Source organism: Clinocottus analis, unplaced genomic scaffold (assembly GCF_023055335.1).
Source record: "Clinocottus analis isolate CAN_PGR_092001 unplaced genomic scaffold, fCliAna1.0.p SCAF_19, whole genome shotgun sequence".
Classification (NCBI taxonomy): Eukaryota; Metazoa; Chordata; class Actinopteri; order Perciformes; family Cottidae; genus Clinocottus; species Clinocottus analis.
In genome coordinates, this window is record NW_027175920.1 from 11058527 (window position 1) to 11077792 (window position 19266).

At 46.8% G+C, this 19266-nt stretch overlaps 2 protein-coding genes across 2 annotated transcripts in view; one reads left to right on the forward strand and one right to left on the reverse strand.

The window, feature by feature from the left end:
* Positions 1–11672, reverse strand: part of cpped1 (calcineurin-like phosphoesterase domain containing 1) — a 28507-nt gene extending 16835 nt beyond the window's left edge. Inside the window, exons 1-2 of the mRNA XM_068583897.1 lie at positions 11483–11672; positions 8865–9083 (exon numbers count right to left, since the gene is read on the reverse strand). Coding sequence (XP_068439998.1) covers positions 8865–9083; positions 11483–11546 — 283 coding nt within the window. The 5' untranslated portion in view covers positions 11547–11672. The remainder of the gene's footprint in view (positions 1–8864; positions 9084–11482) is intronic.
* Positions 11673–13317: 1645 nt separating this feature from the next.
* shisa9a (shisa family member 9a) overlaps positions 13318–19266 on the forward strand; it is a 41744-nt gene continuing 35795 nt past the window's right edge. The window contains exons 1-2 of the mRNA XM_068583263.1: positions 13318–14058; positions 14909–15015. Coding sequence (XP_068439364.1) covers positions 13544–14058; positions 14909–15015 — 622 coding nt within the window. The 5' untranslated portion in view covers positions 13318–13543. The remainder of the gene's footprint in view (positions 14059–14908; positions 15016–19266) is intronic.

A 19266-nucleotide genomic window follows, 5' to 3' on the forward strand; every position in this document is an offset into this window, starting at 1 on the left:
GTTGTTTATGTAGTAGGAAGACCCCTTACTTATCAATTGAAACAGATAAGTGATCAGAGCAATGGTTTTCCAGCGGGTGATGTGCAGTGCAGCTTGAGAACAACGAAACATGTAGTTTAGTCTCTGCGGAGTTGATGGAAACAATGGCAGCTGAGGCCACAACAGTGTGGAGTCATTAATCTACAAACACGATATCTAACCCCTGCCACAATGATATACAGTACAAACAAAGGCAGCCGCAGTAATGAAGCTGGGATGGATCGTCGGGGCTGCAAAAGGTTGTCATTTGAAATGCTTAGGCACTGCAGCTGCCAGCTTGCAACAAACCCAGCTGTTGAATTGGATCGCAACAAATTTTCTTCATTTATTTACAAGAGGAGACTTTGTCTTGTTTTTGTTTCTAAGGTCCGTTTCTCCGAGTACTCAACAAGCTTGGACGACTCCAGAAGGGACCTTGTCACCTGCTCCAGTGGAGCTGGTTTGTAGCGAAACACAGAAGTAAAAAAAATATATATGTTACACGCTCGACACCATCCAAGTGTGAATGTGTGTAATCGGGTGAGTGGGAAGCGGGGCGGGGCTCAACGAGCCCGTGCGGCCATATTTTATTTTCTTTGGATACATAAATGTGAAGAAAAAAAACAAAAGCAGCACTGTCGGCCGTAGAAAGCGACAGGAACGCTGCGCTGCCTTCTGCTCCCTCACATCCCCGGCTGCCTGCCTTTAACTATGGCAAAGTCTATGAGCCCTCCCTTCAGCATCGACCGATCCTCAACCATCGGCAGTCCATCAATCTGGATTAAAGACACCATGCTTTCGATTCATGGGGAGTGGTTATGGGCATGACATCATGTCAGTTTAATAATTGTAGGTTGTTTTGAAAAATATGTCCCGCAGTCCAATTCAATTCAGTTTATTTAGAAAAAAACACAAATCTGCCTCGGGAGGGCTTTACAATCTGTACATACATGACATCCCTGTCCCGGGACCTCACATCGGATCAAAAAAAAACTGAAAAAAAAAAACCCCTTTCACAGGGAAAAAAGGTAGAAACCTTTAGGAGAGCAACAGAGGAGGATTCCTCTCCCCGGGTGGACATAAGCAAGAGATGTCATGTGTACAGAATGAACAACGTAACAGAGTTACAACACATTCATGGATATGACAGAAACTATTCATATAATGAGTAGTAGGCATGGACCACGATCCAGACTGCTTATTCACTATAGAACTGGAGTCAGACTTATCCGGTTACATTTGGCAGTTGCCATGTTCTCCTTCTCTTCCCCTTAATAATAGTACAACATTGTATTGTACCCCTTGCCAAACAAGTGTTCATTTGCACAAAGGCGTAGGGGAGGGGGGATGGGGGCTGTGATGAGAACCCATTTTGTAAAGTGTGCCTAGGCAATAATGAAGGTTCATCAAGTATTTTATGTAAGAGGATTTTTTAACGCACATGTTTTCTCGCCCTGCTTTCCTCTTTTGGAATAAGCAATACATGTACCGAGTCGGGTGTACGGAAATACACATCTCTCTCTCTCTCTCTTTCTCTCTCTCTCTCTCTCTCTCTCTCTCTCCCTGGAGCTCTGACTGAAAGGCCTTGTTCATTTAATGAGATTGCAACACTGCGAGTGTCAAACCTTGACAGGAGACTTTGCCAAGTCCTCGTTGAGCCCGTCCAACACTGTAAGCACTTGAGATTGCCTGTATGTCTATGTCTGTGTGTGTGTGTGTGTGTGTGTGTGTGTGTGTGTGTGTGTGTGTGTTGGGGGTCTTGCTGCTGTCACATACGTTTTTTTCACTAAAACAACTGTGTTTTCAAGGTGTGTATTTGTGACTAACTCGAGTGTGTATCGATGCTGACAGGTTGTGCTGATGTGGCAGTGGCCTGCAGCTTATGACGAGGTGGTAGGTAGCAAGGGAGGGAGCGTATTAAACGTATCCCACGACCTTTCAATCCTGTGAATGATGAAATTCACCACAAGCACTGTAAAACCTGATGTCCTGAGGAAAACCGTCACCATAGAAGTAAAGATGTCGCCTCGTGATCGGTACCTGGGCCATCTGGTCATATTTTTACGGACATTTCAAATATTCTTTCCACCTTAAACAGCCTATAGCCCCTACAAGCATAACAGTTTGCAGCCAGTGGAAGTTAAAATGTGTGAATCTGAACGCATCTGAACCGGCATCTTCAGAATTTGGATCAATAGCTTGTGAAAAATAGGGTGCGGTATTTTAAGAAGTCTGATACACATTTCATTCAAATGTAGATACAAACAAGTAACAAATCAGACCCGGAAATAGCAGAAACCAAATGTTACAGGGCTTGAAAATGTAAATTGAATGTGACATCCCTACGTAAAAACCTCATCAAAAATCAGCCATGCTTCCAATTTTTTTTCACCGTGAAGATTCTGGCATGAACAAACATGTGTTCATGCCATGTTTAGGTTTCATTGAAGGAAGAATATGTCTGCTCTGGACGTAGTTGTGTAAAGAAGAAAAAAGAAGAAGTTTAAACCCTGACATGTTTCTCACCTCCATGCACTCATTCATCCCGTGAAGTGGACGTTAATGTCGTCTGTTTTCGGAACGTGACAGACATTGTCATTCAAAAGGTGTGGGAAGAGAACGTGTCTGTCTTGGAGGACGTGGAGGACGTGGCTGTGGAGGCGGGTGTCTGGTCTACCTTACTAGCTTGTTGCAAAGTGTGACTCAGATATGCCGTCACAAACGGATGGATGGAGGACCACCGAGATATTTACCAGCGTGGTCTTCGAGGATCTTTTTACAGTGACACTTTAAACGGTGCATCTCCTTGGAGGTACGCAAAAGGCAACAGAGGGACATTTCTAAACTTCTACAACCCTTGGCAGTCCCAAACTCCATTAGAAAGCTATTACTGTACTGCCCAAGCCTCTGGACGATCGCATTAGACAAACACACAGAGAACATCCCTGATCACCAACGCCTCCAAAAAAAAAGATTCCAACATGCTGATCCCTAAAGCAAATTCAAACTCTCCTCAGCTTCAGAATCCCACGGAGAGACAATTAAAACAGGTTTCCACAGTTACAGAGAGGGGACAGGGAAGTCCCAAGGTGACCTCTACTTCACCTTTATGAGTTTGCCTCACATGCAGAGGCGCACACATACTGGAGCACTTTCTCCCGCTGCATCATGAGCAATATCCCTTACGAAACCCCAGAGACAAAGCTTGGATCCTTTGTAGTGCTCATTAGGAGGGTGTTAAGTCCAGCATGTTTCTCTAATCTAATCAGCTCTCTATCTCACCCCCTCCCCTCCCTCTGCCGCCGCTCTTTATGCTCTTCATTTGTCAGCTTTGAAAATAAGTGAGGGAAAGACATGGGAGAGGGAAAGTGAGTGAGGGAAAGGCAAGATTGAAGGAAGTCCTTGAGATGAGAAAGCGTCTCTTAGGGGGGTTGGCTTGGATTGGAGAGGAGACGGGGAATTGGGATCGGGGAAAATTCAATCAGTTAAGGTCACAAAGGACGCAATGCAGTGGGAGCAGATACTGGCCAACATTTCTTTCGGAACCATGACCCAGATGCTCATAAGTCTTATTTTTTTTGTTGGAAAGTCAAAGTCGAGTCTCAAGTCTTTCAGTTGAAAGTCCCAGTCAACTCTGTTGTGTTTGTAATGAACGCTCTATGACCTGCTGCGTGACGTCCGGTCTGCTTAGCTCACGACGCAGCTTTATCTAAAGAATTCAAAGCGTGTTCTGTATCATTCCTCCTTTATCTGTTCGCATACACGATTAGCATTGATTAGTTGTGTGGTGCACGATCACTTGAAACAGGCTGTTGCAATAAATTATGAAGAAAAAAAAATATATGAAACAATTCCTTTAAAGTAAATGATTATATTTTGGCCCTAAAACTTAATATAGATTAACATTACTCACAGTAACAGGAAATTATTGCTGCTTCTATGAGGCATGCAATAATAATTGTACCCTGCTTTTCAACAACAGTTTGGAGTACTACATTACTTTATAATTGCACTGGGTCTCAAACTAATGACATCTTATAATCTACTGTAACTTAACACATCCCTGTAGCCTCTTAAACCCAGATATTCACTGTGTGTGCAACTTAAGTGTGACTTGGCTCCAGGCCATAGTCCCCATCTCTGCCATGGCCTAAGATTGTTTAGTTTCCGAGGGACTGGCTTTGTACCTCACGGACCGCTGTCATGGGACGCAAACGAAAGCCTCCAAGTCCAAAGGGGTTCAATTCAGAGCAATTACAACGACAAACAAAACTTTTTGATTCCGCCACATTAGATTTAATTCACATGAAGGGTTTCCGAATAGATTCATCAGAGGACGAGAATAAATGTGTTTGTGTGCGGTGTCAGACTTGCAAATGAAGGACGTCAAAAATAAGGTACGAGGCATGAGATCGCAGCTGTTTGCTAAGGACAACAGACAGACGGCAAAGAAAGACGGATGGAAGAGCGAAGGAGAGGAGAGATAGAGAGCGAAATCCGTGGGAACAGAAATACAGTTGCCAATTTCCTGTCGCCGACAGGCAGCAGTGTTGATATTGCCGGTTGACAGCCAGCTTCCCCTGGCCGCCACCCATTCATTCTGTATTGTAAATAAACAGTTTAAGGGGAAATGTCAGCCGGGAGACGGAAGTAGCAGCTCCGGCTAGAATATCTCTTCCCTCCTTCCTGCCGGCGCCGCAGCCCAGTTGCCATGCAAGTGACGGACGTGGCGAGTAATGAGGATGGCACACACAACCTGTTGTGTTGGGGTTGACAGTAACGAGGGCTGACGCCGCGGCGTTTAAAGGTCCCCAAGGGCTCGCGGTTTAAACCCCCGTGCTTACACTATATATCTGTCACACTGTCCCACTGTGCATGGGAAACAGATCTCTCCGCGACCTCTAAACGGGCCTTGATTAGAGGGACACGGGGATGGTGGCCGTGCTGTGGCCCAAATGGTGCAGTCGTGGAGACAATGAGAGCACTTACACGCCTCCAGGCAAGGCTCCTGGATGATAGGGGGCGACAAGCTACAGGAGTGCTCATGGCTGTCGCCGTGCAGCTAAAATTGGCGGTCGTTATGACCCAAAAACAGACGAGGGCAGGCGAGAGTTGCCCCGTGACTAACCCAAGCTAAATCTGTAGTTTGCCTTGAGTCACATTTTTAGAAACAGGGGCCAAGGACAATTTACAGATGACATAGTGCACCACATCACTACAATATTCTGCTAAATACGTCCTCAAAATCAGAATCACTACCAGGTTTTTTTTCTTTCTCTCATCACAAGCCACTCAACGCACAGAGAGACACTGCCATGCAGAGATGGAGATGGAGAAGCAGGTTCGCCCGCTGTCTCCTTTTTCCCTCCCCTCGGCCAGGCAGGCGCCTCACGCTACTCCCTAATTGTCATGCAATGGTAGTTTGCATCAGTTGGCGGCTTCTGGCCCTTTTCTTTGCTGAACGTTAGCTCTGCTGTCGGTCCCGCCAGCCTCATTTATCTTATCCGGATATCAAATCAGGCAGCTGGACATCGAGAAACACTCACGCCACGCTGTACTCACTCCATTACAGTTACTACAATGAAAAGCTTCTTTTTTTCCCTTGCTTGCCCCATTGCCTGCCAAGCTGCACAGTGAATGCCTTCTCCTTACAAATACACAGGTAATGTCGACAGCTTGACAAAAGGCTTTGACTTTACAGGTGGAATTAGTTGGCTTATGTTGACAGGTAAGCATTAATCATCATATCTACATCTCTGCCTGAAACAGAGACACAGGCAGACAGAAGGGAGCACAATTGAACACAGCAGGAGTCAAACACAGCGTGGCAGTTCCTAACAAGGTGGGAAATGAGCGGCGACGTTATTATTTGCTTTACTCGACCAGCCGTTACTGGAGGTAACCAACTATTTCCAAACCCCCGTTTTACTGTGAAAATCTGTTTGTCTGGCTAGACGGCGAAAGCATCTGGTGAATTGGGGAAACCAGCTGCCAACCATGGCAGAATACATCGGCCCGCTGTCCCGGTTCCAAGACATCTAGCATGTCTAACTCCACGCATTAGACTGATGGAGCGAAACCAACGTCGTACTCGCTGTTCAAAATTATTTAAAATTGATTGAATTGAAACTGGGCCGCGTGTTCTCCACCTGCAACCATTTCACGAAGCAAAATCTTGCCTGCAGACGAATGGCAAGCAGGTGCGGTGTGCAAATAGATATTGTGTGCTGTCACAAGAAGTCTGACGTTTACTAAGTAGACTTCACAAACACAGCGGAGAAGTAACTTTTTTTTGTTTTAATTTTAAACCTCCTCGCCGCAGCACTAAAACACAGTTGCTATCTTGCATAACTTTTTAGAATTGGAAAGGAATTCAAAGTGCGTCTGGTTGAATCAATTGTCGAAATCCTCATCAGCAGATGAACAAAAGTTGCGTGAGAAAAGCCCGAAGGCCTGTGCTTTTTCACAGATAATCAGCTGTCATTGGGGAGTTCAGTGTTTGGCTGATTGGGAAACGGCTAATATTCAAACCTACCTCAATGAGTACTATTCTGCAGCAGAACCATCCCGAAGCTGATGTTCTTCACAGAGTGCATTAATTAGATTAGGATCGTCTCAGAGAGCAGCAGGAGCGCCCTCGTCTTCTGCCAAGAACATATCTGAGAATCTGCAGCAATGGCCGCAGCATCACGAAGGTTTGAAACTCCTTGCTACTTTCTGTATATTCCAAAGTCCGTAAATATGAACTCAGCATAACAAAACCCCACGTCCAGTGTACGCATCCTTTCTGTTAAGTGTTTCGGTCAAATGCCATTCACTATTTTCAGAGGTGCATACGCGCATTCGTTTTCTGCAGGTCATCACAAAAGCCTGTGCGACCAGCTGCACCGAGGTCACAAATAAACAATTCTGCCCGAGGCTCCAAAAAAATAAAAAGTACTGACAGCCGCATCGCGCGATGAGAGTCAGATTACACCACTTGCCTATGTGACAGAGAAAAAGCGTGACATTTTAATGGTTTCAGTCAGAAAACATTCCTGTCACATTCTGCAGTGTAGTACATATGACAAATGTATTTGACATTGGCATAATCGCTCCTTTCAGAGCAGCTTTCCCACCTAATCGGAACGTCATCTCATGCTGGGCAGGTGAAACACTCCAACCCACAGTGGAAAACGAGGGAGCGGAGGCAGGTTTAACACCGCTGATCAGTTTGACCTCGGCACATCAGGATACAACACGAGGTTGAAGCATCAGTTCAGAAGCCTGATGCAGCACAGATCGGTGGGAAGTTTAGAGAATAAATTACCAATCAGTTCAAACTGAATAGCATTTCAGCCTTCAAAATCCGAGCAGCAAGTGTAAGCACTCAGCAACAGCAATAGTTGACATGGTTGGTTGGTGGTGCTTGCAGTGCACGAGTGATCACAGTGAGCATCGGCTATTGAGAATTCAAAGGTCTGTTACGGCTTAGCGCTGGAGCTTTTTTCTTGTGCCCCCTCAAAAAAAAAAAAAAAAAAAAGACACTGTGTGTCTGGACTACAGCAGCCACAGAGATGCCTCACAGAGGCAGCAGGAGCTGCCATTGGTCAGCTCAGGTGCCATTATGGGAAATCCGCATTTGAGACGCCGCTGACTAACTTAAACAATTTGGCCACAATAAAGCAAGCTTGTTTTCTTTAGCGTAGAACACGTCATGTCTACAGGAGGGGGCAGGTTCTCTTCATGGAGTCATGCAGTAACGTGGGCCGCAGGGTGCAAAACCGTCGAACCGCCACCCGCCGTTTTCATGGTAGTGTTGACCTCAAGCGAACCAGCTTGACCAATGTTTTGAGACTCACGTTACAGCAGTCTTTGGAAGGGAGGAGTATTCAGCACATCACTTTGCCATCGAATCCTACCCACTGTCCTTTTAATGTTCTTGCCAGACATGTAATTTCTCCAGATTAAGTTTCAGATCACTTTATGTTCATAACAGAAGTGTCAGTCATATTAAAAAGCTGTATTGTGTGTATGATGGTCGGACGCAGCCTCATTACGAGTCGGAAAACTCTTATGTGCACTGGCCACACACACTTTGAAAAGGTCAACAGGTGTTAGGGAGAGAATAATAAGGATCTCAGGATGCGATAGGGCTTGGTTTGATGGCGGATGAATACATCATTTGAAAGTGCTTGGCTGCTGGTTGTTTATCATTTCTAACGTTGCTCAGAACCATCCTTTGATCTCGTTGATGAAAAACAAGATCTCCGCTTCGGGGCGCTGAATCTGTCAGCGCGCAGCTTTTTGGGAGTGCCGAACACAAATGAGGCATAAAACAAGTTGATTGGTGAAACGGCACGTCGCGCGTGACATCACAGCTTGTGTTTCTAAATAGTTTGCCGTTATCTGTAATTTGGGAGCGCCATTTCGCACACTTTGAGATAAGTGCGGAGTTCGCGCGGGCCCGCGCGATGTACCAGATGCCATGAGATGACGCTTGTGGGACCACTGCGGTGTCATTTGGTCGCATTAAAAGAGGCTGAGCGGAGTTTAAACTTGTGCCGCCGGCATCTGCGAGTTCACATGATGTCCTCCAACATTAGGGGGATAATTGGCAGCTCCACTGGTTGCTGCCAGTAGCTTGTTTGTCCACGGGAACCTCTCTCCCCGGCTGGGGCTTGTGCTTTACAGCCCTCAGAACTCAGCATGCAGTTATCGCTCAGAGAATTTAAATGTTAAGCAGAAAAAAAGAAAAGCAATGGACTTAAAAAACAGCAGAACCCAAAGAAAACTTGTTAATTCTTAAAAACTTCAACATTTTGGAGAGGTTTGTGCTTCGTGTGCTTTATGGGCTGTATCCCTACCTGGCATGGCATGGACCAGGTCGCCACAAAGCACCATAAATCTCGGCCTGGGTCTGAGCTGGTTGACGGCCTCCACGGCCTGCTTGGTGAGTTCGATCTCCTCGGCCCATTCGTCCCCTCCACCTTCGCAGTCGCCATCCCTCCAGGCCTTCATCAGCCCGAACTGGGGGTCGGCGCCCTGGATGAAGCAAAACGGTCCTTTCCACTCACGCTCGGCATCTGAAGAGGAGACAAGAATGGACAGCCGCGGGGTTAGTACCGGGACAATGAAATAAAACTTAATTTAAAGCTGCATCAGGCAAACTAAATGCCTATGGTTAAGCTATCTTGATTATCGAATGCTCATTACATTAATTTTTTGAGCAAAAATGACACTCAGCGTCTCGAATACGGAGATTTACTGTTTTTCTTGCCATCACATTAAACTTAATATCTTTGGGTTTCGGAATGAGAAAAACAAGGCACCCCCTCGGACTTTGAGACACTGGGATGAACATATAAAGGGGCCTTTTGTTAAACATGCACATGCCCACTCGATGAGAAACCCATGCTAAATAATTCACAAACAGCTACATGTTAGAGCATCGAATGCCAAAGAGCCAAGTGTTTTACATAATCCTGATATTGCATAACAGAAGGGCCCTGTTCATTAAAAATAAACAGTTCCTGGCTTTCCATGTATAGAGACGGAAGCAGACCCTTCAACCGGCTGATGGTAATGACAAGGTTCAACATGAGGGACACAAGAGAAAGCACGGCCAAGTGATATGGAAATGGGGTCCCTTTGTTGCCCGGCACATGGACAGATGCAAAGCGCAGGTGTAAACAGTTTCTGCTCCACTTGTTTCGTTTCCGGAGGATGTAGAAAGGCGTGCGCGCCCGCCGTGGAGAGTCTGCATCTGCACTCTGCTCAAATCCCATCACGCACACTCAGCGGGGACGAGTAGCTGTTCAGCATCCTCTTGTTTAACATGCTCTCCATGCGTCTCTCTCTCCCAAATGAGCTCATGAGTTCGGTCCTCCTGAGAAACTTGATCATCACGGGCGAAGACAGCGAGACAACGAGTGTCTTGCCTCTGGGGAATCAGGCAAGTAAAACAATGATCCTCTCTGAGCAATTTACTCTTTTTTTTAAACCCGCGAGGGGAAACATTCTGCTTTTGTGATTATCATCATTATCTCTTCAATCCAAACTCGCCTGGCCTTGATCTTTACCGACACCCTAAGCAGTGAAGGCTGAGGATGAATTTTTAAATTGATCCGCTGCCGTGACCACTAAAGTATGAAGTTAAGTTCCCTGCTTCGTCTCAGAAGTCAGTGACAGTCCATCCGAGAATGCAGACCAGGTCTGTCTTTCAAGGTAATCAAACACTCTCGTCAGCACATCTTGAACTCTTGCCGCTGCGCAGAGAGTCGAAACTCTGCCCCAGCTCGCCTCGTGTGTTCACGTCCTAGCCTGTGTGTTTTCAGATCTCACAAATACTCATATAATATGCATTGTGCACGTACACCCTCCGTGCATGTTGGTCCCAGTCCTGATCTATTAGCAATCTTCTTTGTGAAGGTCCTAAACAACAGACACCATCCGCAAAGGTTCTTACGAAGCTGCAAGCCCCACTCACACACAAATCCTGCAAGCTTTTTTGTTGTCGTTACAGAGCATACTTCACAGCACAATGTCTCTCTCTGGAGTCAGACGTGTGAACTATTTCACAGACAAACGAAAACGAAATTAAAACAACAACACTCGAAAGCTAAAAAAGGGCTCCGGTGACAGGAGATAAGAGGCAAGCGGCCCTGTGTGGCTGCGCTGGTTGAGCACAACTTTAAACATAAATCACACAGATTTCTCAGGTGGCAGATTGTGCATTCCAAACTAAAATTAATCATCATCCGAGATGAGGGCTCACGGGAGCCTCCATTTGCAAGCAAATAAGCAAAATTGTGAACATTTTTTAATTTCCTTCCCCTCGAGTTCCCTGCTTAAAATAACTGGGTCCCACCTGTAGGTGCTGAAGAAATAAACTAGGAGGGAGGGATGAAATAGTGAGCACGTTAATGTGATTACTGGTTGGGTCGGACTGCAGGGAAGAACCACTTTAGTAATTAAACATTTCAGACTAATGCAATCAACCCAAAGGAGGTCGGCCACTTTGACAGTGACAACAAGTTGCGCTCTCACTCTTCCCAAAAATAATAACAATAATAATGCAGAAAGGTGGTTAAACATTGCTGCAACATGAGAGGACCCGGGACACGACGGGGTTATTTATTTTCAAAGTCCAAAACATTAGCCCACTCGGAGTAAATCACCACGAGCTCTGACATATGGCCTTTGATCGTAAGCTACAACACTTCTCAACAACAACACTCAACAACAACAACAACAACAACACTTCTAAACAACAGCGCTGCTGAAACGGAGCACAACTTTAAAGTTAGCTACACTTCCGCTTTACATTATAAAACACAAGATAGCCACACGAAGCCGTCAAACGGTTCCATGACAGCCAGCGACAACAACTTGTGTAACGGCCGGTTAGAGCGCGCGCTAGCTAGCTGACGCATTAACGGCGGATAACCGGCGCGGCTCAACGAGCTGACGGCCGGGGCTCTACCTTCGGTCAGTCCGCTGAAAGTCCGCTCTTTCGCTCTGAGAAAGAGGTCCTCGCGCTCAGCCATGAGATGCGAAAGTCAGAGAGTTGACCGAGCAAACTAGTTGTGCGACTTGTGAGCCTGCCAGCGAGCCTCCGTCCCGGCGGTTGGTCGGTTGTGTAAGCGTCGGGTCGTTCCAGTTGTCTGCACGCGGCGTTGCTCCGGGTAACTCTGTGATCGACTACTTCTGCCTGTTGGCGAGTCAGTGTGACTTCACTGCGGCGGCCCCCAGTGCGGCTCCTCAGAGCGCCTTCATGGGGCCACTCTGACTGTTTGCGATCACTTTTTCTTTTTTTCAACAAGTGTATATACTGCATTGTCATATTTCTCTTCAGGTGACAAGCCTTTATAAACTAACAATTTGAAGTCAATCATATTCAAACACTGTCACCTACACATTACACTTGTTTGAAGTTTACGGTACTGTCATCAGTTTGTCTGTGCACTTCATTTAAAGTTGTATGTTCTATTGTAAATTTAAATGTATTATGCGCTTATTTCTTGCACTGAGCTTATTGTTAAATGTCATGCACCATCCATCAAGACAAAGTCGATTCAAAGATGATTCTGAGTTAACACAGAGGTGGACCTTGGGCGGAGAATGGAGCCTTTCAGCACCACATGGTTCCACATCCACATTTGTGTGACAAACTATATTCTGGTTGCTTTAATATTTGTAGCATCTGAATGGGAGTTACGTATCTTCCAATACCTCCACACAGTTCAAAAAACCTTGGCGGCCCCTTGGAGGTCTGCTTTTCAGCGGCAAAAAGAACCGAGGTAGATCACTTTAGTTAGGTTAATACAACTATATGAAATGTGTTCACAGGAAGGACATGATGCTCTTCAGCTCAACTCAGAAAAGCCAAACATTTCTTTTTTCTGTCTCCTGCAAAAACAACTCTCGGCACTTGAAGTCCTTGAGACGTTCCCTCAAATGTAAAGTGTTTTGCTTTTAAGGTTTCTAAAGTGTATTGTGTTTGCTAAAAAGCCAAAGATTTTCCAATCGGATGCCATTTGGAAATGATGTTTTCCACCTTTCCACCTGAAATAAAAAAAATCTCTGAGAAGCATGATGGTCGTTTTAAGGATCTACCATTACATAACTGCCTAAAACCAACTTACCGTTTTCCACAAAAAAAAGTCAGCAGGGACCTATACTGGCAATTACATTGTGCTACATCTTTGCTGAAAGGCTCTTTTTCTATGCCGTTTATAAGGTATGCCAGCACTGCCTATTGCAGTACATTAAGCTACTTGTGGAAACAATGGCAACCTACTGAAAATGAATAAAGTAGAAACAGGGTGGGAGGTAAGGAGGGGGGGGGGGGGGGGGGGAGGTCCCATTCCTTTCCTCGACATTAAAACCAAAAAGTAAAGTGCGTATTCTGGGGCTTTTATCATAATAATATTTAACAATAAAGTGTGTGTATCTCTCTCTCTCTCTCTCTCTCTCTCTCTCTCTCTCTCTCTCTCTCTCTCTCTCTCTCTCTCTCTCTCTCTCTCTCTCTCTCTCTCTCTCTCTCTCTCTCCCCCGTGTGTGCGTGTCTCTCCCTCTGCTCAGCCCTCGCAGTCTCACTCCCTCCCCGTGTTTTCCTCCTCCTCTCCTTTTGCGCACCAGACTCTCCCACCCTCGCCTCTTCCATTCGCTCACTGCGCTCCCATCCTCTGCGCGGCGTGTGTCTCTGCCTACACTCCTGCGCGTAAGAGCGCGCCCGACGTACAGACGCGCAGCAGAGAGCGCGCGGCGGAGCGCTGTTAGTCCGATTTGGTTCATTCCACGGAGCTCAGCTTGCTCAGGTTCATTCCACGGAGACTGTCTTTTTTAATCTGCGCGTTTTTTTCCCCATCTTCTCTCTCCTGGATGATGCTATGTTCGTAAAGATGCTCGTCGGCGCGGATGACGGTGCGTTGCTAATTGGATGTGTGTTTCTGGACTTTTCTGCGTACCATGACCGCGCGCCCTTTCCCCTCTCTGCAAGTCTTTTTGTGTCTGCGTGAAGTTGTACGGCGGAGGAAGCACGATGAGAGGGAAATACTTTCTCCTCGGCTTCTTGTTGCTCAAACTTATGGCTCTCGTGTGCAAGGCGGACGGGGAGCCGGGGCTGCTCGGGGGATTCGTCATGATCGCCACCTCCAACGGCTCCAGGGAGGAGGAGAGCGTGTCCGAGGAGACCCCGCACACGGAGGACAGGTGTCGGGGTTACTACGACGTGATGGGCCAGTGGGACCCGCCGTTCATCTGCAAGACGGGCAATTACCTGTACTGCTGCGGCACCTGTGGCTTCCGCTTCTGCTGCTCCTACAAGCACTCGCGGCTGGACCAGAGCACCTGCAAAAATTATGACACTCCGATGTGGATGAAGACCGGACAGACGCCCTACAAAAAAATGAACAAGATACACGACAGCACCAAAGACAAGACGAACTTAATTGTTTACATCATATGTGGAGTAGTGGCCATCATGGCCCTTGTGGGGATTTTCACCAAATTGGGTCTGGAGAAAGCGCACCGGCCTCAGAGAGAGAACATGTCCAGGTAAGTCTCTCTCTTTCTCTCTCTCTCTCTCTCTCTCTCTCTCTCTCTCTCTCTCTCTCTCTCTCTCTCTCTCTCTCTCTCTCTCTCTCTCTCTCTCTCTCTCTCTCTCTCCCTCTCTCTCTCTCTCTCTCTCTCTCTCTCTCTCTCTGGCGCGCGCGCGCGCGCTGTCTGCCTGCCTGCTGCTCTCAGTGCGCTTGTTTACAAAGAGACTTGCAGTAGTAGCCTACGCGCGCAAAGATCGCGCAACGTCTCGTTCTCGTTCCCTCATCTACCCCTGTGCACATCAACAATATGCATATGAATCAGTTAGAAAATAATGCATCCGGCCAGATAATGTGTCTGTGGTTTCATGGCAACCAGAGCATCTCATGACATCTTCTGTGAGGGGGGGATACAAGTGGATGCTGCATGCTCTCTCCACTCCAGTCTCTCGTCCGCTGTGGTGTAGAAAAACATTACGTGAGCTGCTCTTCTCTCATCAGACGGGGGCGGTTTTCTCTCTCTCTCTAGTGTAAAAGGCGGCATTACGCTCCTTTGTGTGTGATTGTAGATAAGTGAAAACACTTTTCGACACCTCCACTGCGTGCTTTAATAGGCAGGAGTGCATGTGCTGCAGAAACTGCAGGCTTGAAACTAAATATTTCACATTCATCAGAGGAATCACGGTGTGTGTGTGTGTGTGTGTGGTGTGTGTGTGTGTGTGTGTGTGTGTGTGTGTGTGTGTGTGTGTGTGTGTGTGCAAATCACAATTCCATTAAAAAAAAATACAAAAAGGTTCGCCATGTTATGCACAGTTCCTGGTGTCTGCATCCCTCACCGCCTCCCTCTCTGTCTCTCTCCTGCCTGACAGGGCCGTCGCCAACGTGCTGCAGGGCGGGTGTCCGGGTGAGCAGTATCGCGGGGAGGAGGCCCTTGGGATGCATTCACAGCACTTTGTCTCCAGGGCCACAAACCTCCGTAAGTCATTTTTGTTGTTGTTTTTGTGTGTGTTTGGGACAGCTCTTTACTGGGTTATAGAACATATAGCCGTGTGGGCGGAGTGTATGCGTGTGTGTGTGTGTGTGTGTGTGTGTGTGTGTGTGTGTGTGTGTGTGTGTGTGTGTGTGTGTGTGTGTGTGTGTGTGTGTGTGTGTGTGTGTCAACAAAAAAGAGTGCTGCGTCCTGGTTGGTGTCAGAAGTCATCTGGAGTGACGTAAGGATGCAAGAGTCACTCGACCCCGCCGGGCTCAACTGTTTCACAACCACGCTCGTATCTCATACTGCCGGTGAGCTTTGAGTGCTCTGAAAATCCTTCAAATATACAGTACACACACATCCCTGCAGGCATGTTCCTTTTTTGTTTGAAATGACAGCGTTGGGTTTTGTTTTATCTCGCACCGGCCAGATACCCATCCATTTCTCAGCGGCGCTAGAAAGAGAATATCTGCCTTTTCTGCAGCTTTTCAAATCCAACCCGTTATTCACCGTTTTATTTTGGTTCATGCCCACATGATATAATGAGAGAGAGAGAGAGGGAGAGAGGGAGAGAGAGAGAGAGAGAGAGAGAGAGAGAGAGAGAGAGAGAGAGGGAAGTGGGAGTGTGTGTGTGAGTCGGTAAGGAAGTAAGTGGTGGTGATGGATGTGTGTTTGTGTGTGTTTGTGTGTGGGGGTTTGGGGGGGCTGGGAGTTTGAAGGGTGGTGGTAGAACACAGAGCTGCATGAATGCCATCTATTTCTGTTGCGTCCCGTGGGCTGCTACAGTACCAAGCTTCTTTGTGTTTTAACACCGAAGATCAAACAGATGAATCAACACACACACACACACACGCTCAAATATGTGCAGACCGGAGCATACAGTACATACGCATCATAAACACATGGTATGAAGTCAGCACAGCGTTCAAATCTTCTAAAAGTTGCATCATATTTGTTTCTGCCAAAACAAAAAGCAGGTCTGAGATGAGTTTCTTTGAGATAAATAGCGACTGCCTTTCTGTGCAATCCGACTGCTCGCACATCGCACTTCCTAAGCGACGTGTCATCATTTTGACTGCATTTCAACCCTTTGGTGCGCAGCAAAAAATACAAATAAAATCGTTCAATCAATGGTGTCGAGTTTTAAATCATAGATTTAGGGAAAATGAAAAGATGTGCCAGTCGGATGAGATACTTTTTGCAAGTTTCCAATGCAAATAAAGTGGCATCAAGGATATTTGGCCTATTTGGCACCTGGGTTGTGTATAACACTTTATTTCTGTAAATGCAAGGATTAAAATGTTCTTTCTTTTATGTCAAATTTGCCTCTTAAAGGTACACGTCCTAATGTTGTGAAAGAACCACACCTGTTTCCCCCTGTGCGAGCTACAGCATATGGAAAACTTTTCACGGGATTTCGGTTGAGTGCTGTAATGGACAGTGACACAGGAAGTAGTATGTGTGTGTGGGTGTGTGCGTGCGTGCGTGTGTGTGTGTGTGTGTGGGGTGGGGGGGAGGTTGAGTAACTCTATTTGTGAGAATGAGATAAATATGTAATCCTACAGCAGCTCCCCTGGCTAACAACAAGCTGACATAACCCTACTCAGCATGAAGCACTACGCCCACAGACACCATCAACATCATGATGAGAGCACATCTCATGGAAAAGGTTACATTCATTAAAATGGTTGGTTTTGGGAGGGGGGGGGGGGGTCACAATAATGCTGCCGTAAAAAGAAATGAATAACCCTTTCAGTAGGTGTTGGGGTCCACTGGTCTTTTTCTTCTTCTTCCTTTTCACTGTGGGAGAGATGAGATAGCGCGGCGGCCTTTCAGCCGAGTGGCCGGGCCGAACACTGCTGTGAAATAGCGATTATTATTTGCTACGTGGAACCTGCTCCCCTGCACCTTTTAATCCTCTGGGGTTGTGTGTAATCACGTGGAATGTTATTAACCTCCGTGATCTGGCGGGATCCCTCCCTCCGGCCACCTGATCGGTTTACGGGCGCCTCCGCCGGGCCGAGGAGGACGATTCATCACATGGGTGTGTGTGTGTGTGTGGGGGGGGGGGGGGGCAGGTTGAGTGGAGAGGAATTAGATATGGATTTGCTGGATATGACCGTGTTATTCTTGTTTTAAGTGATTAACGGAAGATAAATAGACTGAAAAGGGCAAGACGATTCCTCATTGAGAGAGCTGCTGTGAATGTGACAGCGATGGAGGAGAAGAAGAGGGAGGAGAGAGGCGATGAGTGCTCGAGTTCAAAAGGAGTTTGTCCAGATAAAGAGCAGGATTGTGCTGGAAATACATGTTCTTATACTAAATACATATCGATTACAGCTTAAATGCTTACAGATTGTCCTATTACTGACATCAATGGATCTGGTCGGGCAGGTCCCGTCTGCTTATCGGAGGAGAGAATAGTTCCTCCTGGCCGTCAGTCACAGGATGCTGTTTGTCTGTGAAGGAGTCGCTGACGACCACGGACGCTTTATCATTTACGTGGTTTTTCACCCTCAAGCACTTAATTAAATCAATACATTTGTCAACGGAGGTAGAGAAAAACAAGCAGACGCCTTTTCCCAATACGCCCCTTTGCTGCGTCTTGAACTTTCCCAATCATAATCACACATACACCACATGTGAGAAAGTATCCATTAGTAATACAAAAGCCTGGGGCTTGTGTTTGTTATGTTGTGGGCCTCTGTACATATCCAGGAAGCCCCCCCCCCCCCTCCATCCCTGCAAATTACTGCATATCAGGAACGGACACGCGAAACCAGAACCAGCCAGAACCAGCGCCCCCCCAGGTGGAGCCGGCTGGCAGCACTTTCATGTCTTCCCCAAACCCAGATACTTTGTTTGAATCTTTAAAAGGCTGGGGGGAAAAAATGCCTCGTCTACTTCACTTTGCAGCATCAAAGAGCCGAGGAGACAAAGGAGGGAGGGTTAAGGAAAGGGAAAGAGGCGAGAACGGTGGAAGGAGAGGGAACAACGCAGTGTGAGGAGTCAAGAGATCTCCGAGGCAACGCCCAGACTGACGGTTGCCCTTTCGGAAACTCTGAAGGACGGGGGCTCTGTCTCTGTCTGCGACTGCAGAGCTGCGCTCCTGTTTGGGAAAGTCTGACACCATCTTGAGCCCAGCACTGAGTTCAGGGTGACTTTCGCTGCGGTTTAAGGCACCAGAGAGTCTCTTCGGCGTAATTGACAAGCAGGAGAAGCTAATCTCTTTGTCACGACACTCGCTGTATAATCTAATAAAGAAGTTAATGTTAATTGTAAAACTATTTATCCTCGTGAATTATTACACTGAACAATTCCACCAGACCAATATTGTACTTCTTAGTCCTGTAATTGTCATTTTGGGTACAACGCTAAAGAGCTTTAGGTGGGCCCAACACACACACACTCACTCACCCTCACACACAGCGACACACACACAGTGCTCTGTATTCACAACTCAATTCAACATTTGAAGGCTTAATTACCTCGCCAGCAGTTATAATCTTTCCCTAAACATTCTGAGATGGAAAGGATGAAATTTTAATACGTAATTGCTTCTGAGATTGCACAGGCACGAGGAAAGGCGCTGTCTGCAAAATACCTCAGCTCCGCCTTGTGACTGTGTACAAGTGTGTGTGTGTGTGTGTGTGTGTGTGTAGCCCTGTCAAAAGGAGCAGTGCATGTCCTTCGTTAAAAGTAGGTGACTGTGTGACCTCGTCTTCCCAGCTGTCATCTGGGCCCTCAGTGTGTCACATCTGATTGCTGAGTGTCAGAGCGGAAAGGGGAGCTCCGGCTGGTGAACCCACACACTGCGCAGGCCGTAGAAACAAGCAAAGCCAGCCGCGAGAGAGAAAATGACAGGGCTGGAGGTGGTTATCTGGGAGGCGTCACTCCGGCAACAGCTACGCTTGAAGCTCAGCTTGCTCAGGTTCAAACAGTCGAGGAAGCAGGTGAAGTCGAGGCTCCACGTTCCCACGTTCCTGCCATGTCTACAGCTGGTTTTCTTTCATCTCGACCATTCAGGGAAATGTAGGAGTTTTTTATAGTTATATTTTCTTACTGATTTACAAAATAAAGTCTTATCGCACTTACAAAACGCACTGAGAATATACCGGTCATTTTCATACATGCACTTAAAGGCAGAGAGTCATTCACTGTCGGGTCCAGAGTGACCCGAGAAGATTGATACCATGCACTCTCATTACTGTACGCTAAATGTGGACCAGGCAGATGGTTAGCATAGCTTAGCAT